Source organism: Neolamprologus brichardi, chromosome 6 (genome assembly GCF_056152115.1).
Source record: "Neolamprologus brichardi isolate AB-2024 chromosome 6, ASM5615211v1, whole genome shotgun sequence".
Lineage (NCBI taxonomy): Eukaryota > Metazoa > Chordata > Actinopteri > Cichliformes > Cichlidae > Neolamprologus > Neolamprologus brichardi.
In genome coordinates this window covers 20726671-20736765 of record NC_142109.1, presented here as the reverse complement: position 1 = coordinate 20736765, position 10095 = coordinate 20726671, and the positions used below count along the sequence as shown (strand labels likewise).

Genomic DNA, 10095 nt, shown 5'->3' with positions numbered 1-10095 from the left:
CAAATTCAGCTGCAGCTCCACTAAATTTGATGCTATTAAGAGACAAAACCATTTTAGGTAGCAGACACCCTTTTTGCTGAACGTTTCACACTGAGCAGACTGTGAGAAATGGTGATAGGGAGCGGTGTCACAACAGCTGGAAATGGTTAAGAGATGTGTTAAGTTCATTTTTCATGTCCACAATATGATGGCAGTGACTTTGTACTGATTTTGGACAATTCAGTGGCCTCTAATATATTGTTTATTTATTTTGTTTGGTAAAGATGCTTTTTAATGATCCTATATGTTAAAAATTTAGCATTTTTAACATATGGAAGTCTGTCACTAGGACTGAGTCACATTTTTAGAGCCACTAAAGGACCTGCAATTTTTGGCCCTGCAGCCCGTGATGCACGTGTGATCTTTCACTTGACGCTCCAGACACCAAACAGGCTGTTTACTTTAAATGAGTCTGTAAGACAAAACAGGCCACTGGCCAAATTTATTCCTGTGTTTATGACTTAATTGTTTCTAGCTTCCTAAACTTCTGATGGCTTCACCTTATCTGACCTCACAGTGGAACAAACAGAAAGTGCTCTCAGCTGATAGGTCACGCTGTCCTTGTAGAGGGCACTCCGACAGGCCTTACTGACATGAACAAAAGTAGCATGCTTTTACCCAGTGTGTGTAAAGGTGAAACACACCCCTGCGGTGTATGATTGGCCATAGCTGCTGCATGTCATTCTGAACATCCAATAAAATCGCTGGCCAAAGGTCAGGAACGTCCTGCTTTAAAAAAAATTTGAAAGAGTTTGTGTGATTTCTTTACTTGACTGAACTTTGCACATTTGTTTCCCTGAGACAAAAACTGAACATCGTCCAACACTGAAATGTCATCAGTGAAACAAGAAGGTAGTATATCTGCACAAAAAACGAGACCAGATGGTGGTTTGTTTGTTTGGTTTTTTTTACCACTTTCAGCCCTCATTGCTGTTGTGAAATCCTTTGACTGATCATCAAATGTCTGACAGATTGTTGTGTTTGTACTGCCGACTGACTGAAGCTGTGCTGTGTTGTCTCTAGTTTCAGAGCTCTCTATACCGGTCCCATGGGGAGAGATCAGAGGCAAAGCCTGGGGTCCTGAACACGGCCACCCGGTGCTGTGCCTGCATGGCTGGGCAGATAACTGCGGTTCATTCAACACGCTCATTCCCTTCTTACCTCAAGGTAATTCACCACAGACAGGACAAGGGTGAGAAAAACTGTCACCTGTGGGCTGTTGTAGCCGTGGGTAAGTGGCTGTCAGGCCTGTGTGAATCATTATCTTTTGTGCCTTATTGCCCCCTACTCTGTATTCCCAGTACACCAAGGCTAGAGTGCAACCATCCAGTGTGAGCTCAAGAGTAACATCACAACAGTAATCCTGACCACGGACATTATATAAACAATCAAGTGGCAATCATTAGTTTATTAATTAAATACCTCTAGCGGAGGGGGGTCTAAACTATCCACCAGTGGTTTATATCTGCTGCTAAATCATAATAACTTTGGTTTTGTACGCTTGTGGTCATAAACCACAAACATTATTAAATGATAACGGTCACAATGCCGGGAAAAGGTCAGGGGATGTTAAGCCACGTTATTTAAAACCACAAGTGAAAATCCAAAAGAAGAACATCAGTCAAAATACTGCCAGGAAGGACCGTCAAACTCACTTTACATCAGGAGCTACATACAGCTCGCCTTATCTTGACTGTCCCAAACCACTGAAACTCCCCTTTTTGTCAATTGTGAAGATGTTTAACTACACATTTAATGCCATTAGATATAAGAAAAAAGAAGTGCAGTTACAGTAATACGCGTCGGTTTTTCTATATGATTTTAAAAAATGCAGTAATGTGTAAAAATGTGTACAGAAATTACAGAAAATGTTCTGGTAGCTCACTCTAAACACTCTCCTGTAGCTACAATTGCGTTAATTTGTATTTCATGACTTGCATGGCTTTTTTTTATTTGACTGGCATGTTTCATATTCAGCTAAAACAAAACCCAATCCAAACGCTTGTCAAATTTAGGGTTAAGAAGTTAATAGCCATTATCGAGCTGCTTCAGTCTGAACCAAACAGGCAGATGAACACTGCTGTGACCGTCTCCACTCCAGATATGTTTTTTTTTTTAAGATTATGTTTATTTGATTGCTTTTTATTTATGTGTTATTTTATTTTATAAAAAATTTTTCAATTTGTTAAATATTTACAAATTTCATTTTGATATTTTTATGTTCAGCATTTTTTATTTTCAATTTCATTTATTTCATTTTATTTTTTCATTTTTTTAATATTGATGTAATATTTATTAATTTATTTAAATTATTAATATTAATATTATTTAAATTAACTATTTAATTGGTGAATTAATATTATTAATATTTAAACATTTTAAATATTATTGATGCTGCTGGTCTGTTGTGGTGAAGAGAGAGCTGAGTGTAAAAGCGAAATTCTCATTTTACCGGTCGATCTACGTCCCCTCTCTCGTCTATGGTCACGAGCTGCAGGTAGTGACCAAAAGAATGAGATCACGGATACAAGCAGTAGAAATGAGCTTTCTCCAAAGGGTGGCTGGCCTTTTCCATAGAGACAGGTCAAGCAATTCGGCCATCCAGGAGGAGGGGCTCAGAGTAGAGCTGCTGCTCCTCCGAATCAAAAGGAGCCAGTTGAAGGTGTTTGGGCAGATGACAAGGATGCCTCCTGGGCACCCTGCTGGTTGAGGTGTTCCAGGCATGTCCCACTGGGAGGAGGGCCCGGTGCAGACCCACTACACGTTGATCTCTCAGGCGGCCTGGGAACACCTTGGCCTTCCCCCGGACAAGCTGGGAGGTCTGAGCTTCTCTGCTTAGGCTGCTGCCCCCGTGATCCAGCCCAGGATAAGCATTCTGTCTCTCTCTCTCTTCTTCTGCTTAGAGTGCAGATATGTGGCAGTGGACATACCAGGTCACGGTCTGTCATCTCACCGGCCTCCTGGAGTCTTCTATTCATTTCCTGCATATGCAGTAGACGTACGCAGAGTTGCTGAAAGTGAGTGGGACCTGTTCATCTCTCAGTAGTCGGGCTGCACTTCCAATCTCTTGGTTAAAAAAGCCGAGCTAGATTTGATCAGATGAGTTGTCTGTGTCATACCCCCCTGCAGGTCTCAGCTGGACAAAGTTCTCCATCATGGGTCACAGCATGGGTGAGTCACAGGCATGAACACTGACACTGCGCTGTTTTTTGCATTTACTCTTCTGGAAAGTCTGAATTTAAAAGAAGACCTTTTATAGGAACACAGTGGCTATCTAAACTAAGGTCTAACTGATTAAATGTGCTGCTGTGCTGTGTGCGGATCCACCAATCAAAGCGAGGCTGCAACAATTAGTGATTTAATCAACACATCAAGGGAACAGAGAACTCCAAATCTTCTGGCAATTGCCTAAATGGTAAAACGTGTTCTGGTTGGTGCTTCAAAGTAAACCTAAACAAGTTGTTCATGCCGAGCATTTTTTTTTTTTTTTTTTATATGCATAATAGTGACAGTGCTCACATAAACTAGTGTATCCTTTCCTACGGTCCATCACTGCATATCCTAATCTCCCAGACATGCACATAGACATTGAAACAATAGAAAGAAGTATAATGAAATGATACTTTAAACATTTATAAATTACTTTATCAATACTGTCTCCAATAAACAAAACATTTGGAAATTAAATAATTTGAACATTTTGCATATTTCTGCCAATATCTAATCAGCCAATCACATGGCAGCGATTCAGAACATTTAGGCACATAGACATGGTCAAGCCAGTCTGCTAAAGTTCAAACTGACCATCAGAATGGATAAGAAAGTTGATTTAAGTAAACACTAAAAGCCAAATGGGCTGGTCTATTTCAGAAACTGCTGTTCTGTTTGCAATTTCCCACACAGCCATCCCGGTACTAGAAAGGTGTACCAAATAAAGTGGCTGGTGAGGGTTGCAATCCAGTAAAATTGATGCTGTAAAGTTTTTACTGGAATTCCTGAGGGAAAAAAAACCTAGCTGCTGCAGTGCTCAGCTAATGGGAATCCTAATGAACTGAATCACTGTTGCTTTTTTCTGTCATTTTAAAGAAAGTAAACAAAGAGTTTGTTTTGAATTCAAGGTGTCACAAAAATGATCGCGTTAATTTGACGATGTGCTCATTCCCTTACAGGTGGCAACATCGCCGTCATGGTAAATTAAACACATCACGTTCATCTAATTGCTGCTTTTATGAAATACGTGTCATAACTGCATTTTCAAAGTTATCACAGCAGGGACTTCACTGTGTTTCCTACAGTTCAGCACATTGTATCCTGAGATGGTGGATGGCATCATAGTGCTGGACGTTTTTGGATTTGTACCTACAGATCCGGTACTTCAGCACTACTTCTCGTCACTGCTGGAAAAAAACAACAACAATTTAATAGTTGGAAAGATGCAGAACTACTTTATTAAATTATCTTTATGAGCCATTCCTGTCTGTGTTTCTGATTTTCTCACCTCTCATTTTATCGCAGAAAGAAATACCCCGAATCATGAGGCAGGGGATGGAGGAGATGCTCAAGTTTGAAAAAAAGGCAGAAGAGAAGAAGAGGGTTTACACGTACGAGAAGGCGGTGGAGAGGTATCGCTTTATTTTATAGCCAATTCAAGTGGAGTAAGCCTTTTGTTTATGTGTTTGTGCAGAAGTGAAGTGAAGCTCTGCTGCTTTCTTCATGCAACTGAACTGCTGGCAATCACTGTGGGTAATGTTGGCATCAGGTTTTGACAGAGTGAACTGCATTTTGTTGTTAGTTTGTTTTCTTAAAAAAGGGGGGGAGCACCTCTTGTTCTGCCACATCAATTTAGTTTTATTTCAAACAGCAGAAGTCCTCACTGTGTGGAATAAAAATAAACTGCAGAGAGGGATGAAACAGAAGAAAGTAAAACTGAGTTGCAGTTTTGACTAAATTGTTTTGTTTCCTTCAGGCTGTTGGCTGCAAACCCGACTCTGTCTGAACGGTCTATTCAAACGCTTTTAGAGCGAGGTCTGACTCAAGTTGAAGGAGGTATGTCTTTATCGCTTCTCCTCCTGTCAGCGAGGAATAATCTCACTTTGCTTTCTCTCATTTGCTGGCAGCTGAATGTGTTTCTCCTCATCAGGATTTGTGTTCTCCAGAGACCTCCGAGTTAATTTTGTGAGTCACTTTTAACCTCCCCAAACTTCACCACATCCCACTTTGCGTCTCCTCCAACAGAGGTTTGGCATTCAGTTCACATACATTTGCTGTGTTTTATGCAGAAAAACATAGAGCGGATCACTTTGGAGCAGAGCCTGGAGATGCAGTCGCTGATTCAAGCTCCTGTTTTACTTATCCTGTAAGATTTTTACCACTGATGAAATATCTGATATTACAGTATACTTTATTTTACAGCGTGGACATGTCTCTGTTTTGCGGTTTAAATGATTTCGGCCCTTTAAAATAAAGCATGTCAAAAAAAACATGTAACACCAATCTGTGTTTTTCTAGAGCTGACAAAGGTATCGGTCCGGCATCTCGGGAACCGAGCCAGAAACTCACTTCAAAACTCCTCCAAGTCTATCAGGAAAGAAATGTGAGTTGAATTTTATGTAAGAGTAAATCACTCTCTACTAACATCTGTATGATTTTAAAAAAAATGTAAGTTTCACTTTAAAAACCCTACAATAACACAGAGAAACGATCAAACCTCAACAATCAGGTGAGTCTCTAAGACTCAGCAACAGTGGGAAGGAGAAACTCCCTCTTAACAGGAAGAAACCTTCAGCCAGAACCAGGCTCAGGGAAGGGCGGCCATCTGTCACAACTGTTCGTGGGTGAGGGGAGGAGACACTGTCTGACACACTTACTGCCTGATGCATCATCAGTTATTGAATTTTCTGTGCAGCCTAATTAGCCGGAGCCAAATTAGATCAAATATTTAAAATGTTTTTATGTAGCACTTTTTTCACAATCCACTTTATGAAGTGTTTCATGTGAATAGTGCCAAAAAATAAAAATAAATACTGACTACCAGTAAACTGTAGTAAAGTCAGGAAAGGCTTTCCCATGAAAGTTTGTTTTAACCTCCTCAGATCTGAGCTATTGCTGAGGATCCACTTTTAATTTCAGACTGACGAGTGTAAAAGCAGCACATGTTGAACAAAAAGTCATCCTCATTGTCCTCATACGGAAGCAATTATTTAGTTATGCTGTAAAATAAACTAAAGCCACCATTATTTGATCAAGTATAAATCATTTTACTCAGGAAAACGAAGCATAAAGTGCAGAAAAGCCAAACTTTAATGTCCCTGTATGAGGATTCAGGGTCTCGGGAAGTTAAAGGAAGTGATGGATGCCAACCTGTTTTCTCAGGCACACTGTTGAAGAGGCTAACTGCAAAAGACCTTTGCATGAGGATCTATACTGATGTATACATTAGTAAGACAGTGTTCCTGTGTGGAGTTTTCTTCTTCTCCTTGTGTCCCTGTGGGTTCGGTCCAGCTACTTCAGCTTCCTCTCCCAGTCCAAGGACGTGCAGTTAGTGGGATTAGGTTAACTGGTGATTCTAAATTGCCCATAGGTCTAAAGGTTGTCTGTGTGTTAGACCTATTGCAGATCGATGATCTGTGCAAGATCTACTATGCCTCTTGCCCTGTGGCAGCTGGGATAGACTCCAGCTCCTCCACGACCTCAATTGGTAAAGCAGAAGAAACTGGATGGATGGTTAAGACCCGATTTTTATGTTGCATTTGTGAAATTAGAGAACTAAGAAAATGAAAACTATGTATTTTTCTCACTAAGGAAACAGAACAACTGTGAAGTGGAAGTAAAATAAATAAATAAATCTGTTTAGGTTTGAGCAAATAAATCAAAGTAAAAGAAGCCTAGTTTGGTGATAAATAAAACATTTATAAGCCTAATGGCTTTACAAGTGGTTAAAAAAAGGTACGCGCACACAGTCAAATATGCCCACGCACTGTAAAATGTGACTTTGATTTCTCTTATTAGGATAAGAGATTCATGTTTATGCCTCCATACTAATCACCACTACTGAGATTCAGCAAAATTAAGAGGACACTATTCACATGAATCTAGTTTTTTTTTTTTTTTTTTTTTTTTTTTTTTTTATATATCAGAGCCACAGGAAGCCACCGGGGATGGGCAGACGAACCGCATGTGGCTCCTGAGCTGCTGGACCAAGACGTCTGAGCTCAAAGCGAGACCGCAAAGGACCTTAAAATAAAATAACATCCTGAAACATCAAAATACTTAAAAACATGGAGGCAGTATTTATTTCAGATGCAAACAACAAAGTGTCAGGGTGCAACTAATGATCCTTGTGTCATATTTACAAATGTTTTTGTTGGTTTTATTGCTATATTAGAAAAAATAAGAAACTGACTGTAACTGATATGAAGCACTGGGTCCTGCAGACAAATGGTTTGATTAAAAATGACAGCAGGCTGATCTGTATGAGAAACAATCATTTTCTGCTTTCAAAGAGCAGATGCTCTATCGCTGTGTAATTGGAATCCAGCTAATTGGATGGCATATCAGCTAATAGTAAGTAACCCGATTAATATTCATTAAATGATTATTTATGAGGCGTTAACTATCCACATAAAGCCAATTGATTATTTCTTAACAGGATCCGTGACACACCCTGCATATTAGTTCGTGCATTAAGTCGCGTTAGTTAGAAATGTTTTACAACTTTATTAAAAAGTGTACACGTGGATCCGACCTGCTGAAATCCCAAAACAGAGAATCTGCAGCAGTCAGATGCCTCCAATCACAGCTGAATCCGTATTATTATAGTTTTAAAATAAAACATGTGTAGGATTTATAAAGATCTGCTAATAAAAACACAGAAGGGTCCTATTAAACAAATACAAATGACAGCGTGTAAATCTGCACACTTTTTATTGTACTTAACTAAAACTGGATAAAATAAACACTTAGTTCACTATTATAACCTTGGCATCTTCAAATGTAATTGCGGACTTGGAGTCGAGCAAAAAGGAAAGATTTTAATAGCTTGAAGTAATAATCTTGTTCTATGTGACTTTATTATTATCTCACATCATTATTTTTGGTCCACTCTTCTTCACAATGTTCATCAGCATGCATTTGTTTATGCTGAGCTCTCTGAAGTTTGTGGTTTGGACTTTGACAGGAGCATTGCTACACCTAGTCATTCTGCTGTGCTCGGGATCATTGTCCTATTGCATAATTCAATCTGGGCCAAGCCGAGCTACTGGTCTCACATTTGACTCTAGAATACTTTGGCATGCGAGATTTCAAGGCTCACTCAACGGCAGGTGCTGTTGCTGCAAAACAAGCCCAATAATCAACCCTCCATCACTGTGCTTGACAGCTTGCATGAGGTGTATGTGCTGAATGTGACACTTTGCATTGTGGCCACACATCTCCACTTTGGTGGAGACTTCTGTTGCCAAACAATCCATATTTGTTCAGTCTTTCCCTAAATGTATTGTCATGAATGTTCACCGTAACATGCTAACTGAGCCCTGTACCTGTAGCTCTGGGGTTTTCCAGTTTCTCTGAGAATTGCATGGTATGATCTTTGAAAGTGAATTTTCTGGGGCAGCCACTCCTTGGAAGATTGTAGGATTGTGTTAACACACAATGTTCCCGACCAGCAAACTGCCAAATGCTGTGCTTTCAAAGAGGAGATCAAACTTGCCGGTTGATCAACTGCATTTGATTATTGGTTCCTGGCTGCATCATATTCTCTTAATTCCTGTGGAAGCTGTAAGGGTGTGGCATTTTACCGACCTTTCACAGTTCAACACTCTTCTCTTTTACTACTAAATCCTCTTACCCTGTTTGTTTGTCTGTCTCTCTAAGGACTCTGTGGTGAGAGTACCTGGCAGTCATCATGTGCATCTTGATAATCCTGAAGTCGTCGCTCCATTTATTTGTGACTTCCTGCAGACCAAAGTGCTCTCACAGCAGGTGAAAGCCTAGTGGACAAGATGTAACCATCACACACTCACATTCTCCATGTGAAGTTTCACACTTCAAAAGTCTCAGCGCACTGTTTTCGTCTCTCTTAGAGCACACATTACCATAAAATTGTTCCAGTAATTTGTTCTGTTCTGTACAAACCCAACTGGAGAGTCATTTGGAATAATAATACTGAATAATAAAAAAAAACATGATTTATGAAACTAAACTTTTCAATCTTTTGCAATTTTTGTAGAAATGGTGTATCTCATTCATTTTAGCTCATTAGTTATATAAAGGACTAGGACAGAAGTGTTTCTCTTTGTGTCGCTGTAAAGAAGCACTCCTGAAATGTTTCCATGTATTAAACCATCCATTTACAAGACAGATGAAGAACAGCCTGCGATGTCTTCAGAAAAATAACAGCAATTTCAGCAAAATATATCGGTTTTCTCTCATTCAGCAAAGAAAAGATGCGGCTCGGCTCTTTGGCTTAACCACCTCAACTTTGGAGGGGTACTGCAGCCTGTGACTAATGCCATTGTCTGCAAGAAGGCTCTAAATCTGATGGTGATTCAGACCTAACCCTCTCATGATGTGACCCATTATTCCTGCAACATAACTCTTCCTGGTGCAGTGAAAAATCCAAAGAGGATTCCCCCCTCCTCTGTAATTGTCGCACTTTGCAAAGCCATGCAGTGGCTAGGCTGGATTGGATCCTAAAATGAGCCAGTCCAGGTGACACCAACGCTTTGTAAAGTCATTTAACACCTCCTCACGTCAACCTTTTTTTTGATTGTGATTAGTTGTTGTCATATAAAGGCATCTTCTGATTTAATTTTCTGTTTCATGTAAATACTTCGGCAGTAGTTTGTTCTGTTGTCGTATTGCTTCTGTCAGGCACTGAATGCCATCTACATCTCGATGAGCATCAGCCGACTGTGAAAACATGGGGCCGGGAACAAAAAGCCATTTAGACATTTTAACATATTACCATGCATTGTGGTTTTGTGGCAGTCTGCTTGAGTTTTCAGTGCAGTCGCATGTGTGTAAAAAGCCCCGAACTGAATAAAAATCCTCTGCGTG

The 10095-nt window shown here is 39.9% G+C and overlaps 1 protein-coding gene across 1 annotated transcript; it reads left to right on the top strand.

The window, feature by feature from the left end:
• Positions 1-775: 775 nt before the first annotated feature.
• On the top strand, positions 776-9238 carry LOC102791584 (serine hydrolase-like protein). The gene is made up of 12 exons (XM_006787366.3): positions 776-891; positions 1063-1206; positions 2943-3056; positions 3169-3210; positions 4209-4228; positions 4335-4409; positions 4555-4661; positions 5006-5085; positions 5180-5214; positions 5319-5395; positions 5548-5632; positions 8911-9238. Exons 1-12 carry the CDS (start codon positions 870-872, stop codon positions 9028-9030), a joined length of 921 nt encoding a protein of 306 aa, XP_006787429.2. The 5' UTR covers positions 776-869; the 3' UTR covers positions 9031-9238.
• Positions 9239-10095: the final 857 nt, after the last annotated feature.

Bases quoted from the DNA above. Each gene is read 5' to 3' on its own strand.
- LOC102791584 (XM_006787366.3), top strand. From the start codon at position 870: ATGTCATCAGTGAAACAAGAAG. The intron at 4,229-4,334 runs GTAAATTAAACA...TGTTTCCTACAG, and splicing joins GTGGCAACATCGCCGTCATG to TTCAGCACATTGTATCCTGA. The intron at 5,086-5,179 runs GTATGTCTTTAT...TCTCCTCATCAG, and splicing joins TCTGACTCAAGTTGAAGGAG to GATTTGTGTTCTCCAGAGAC.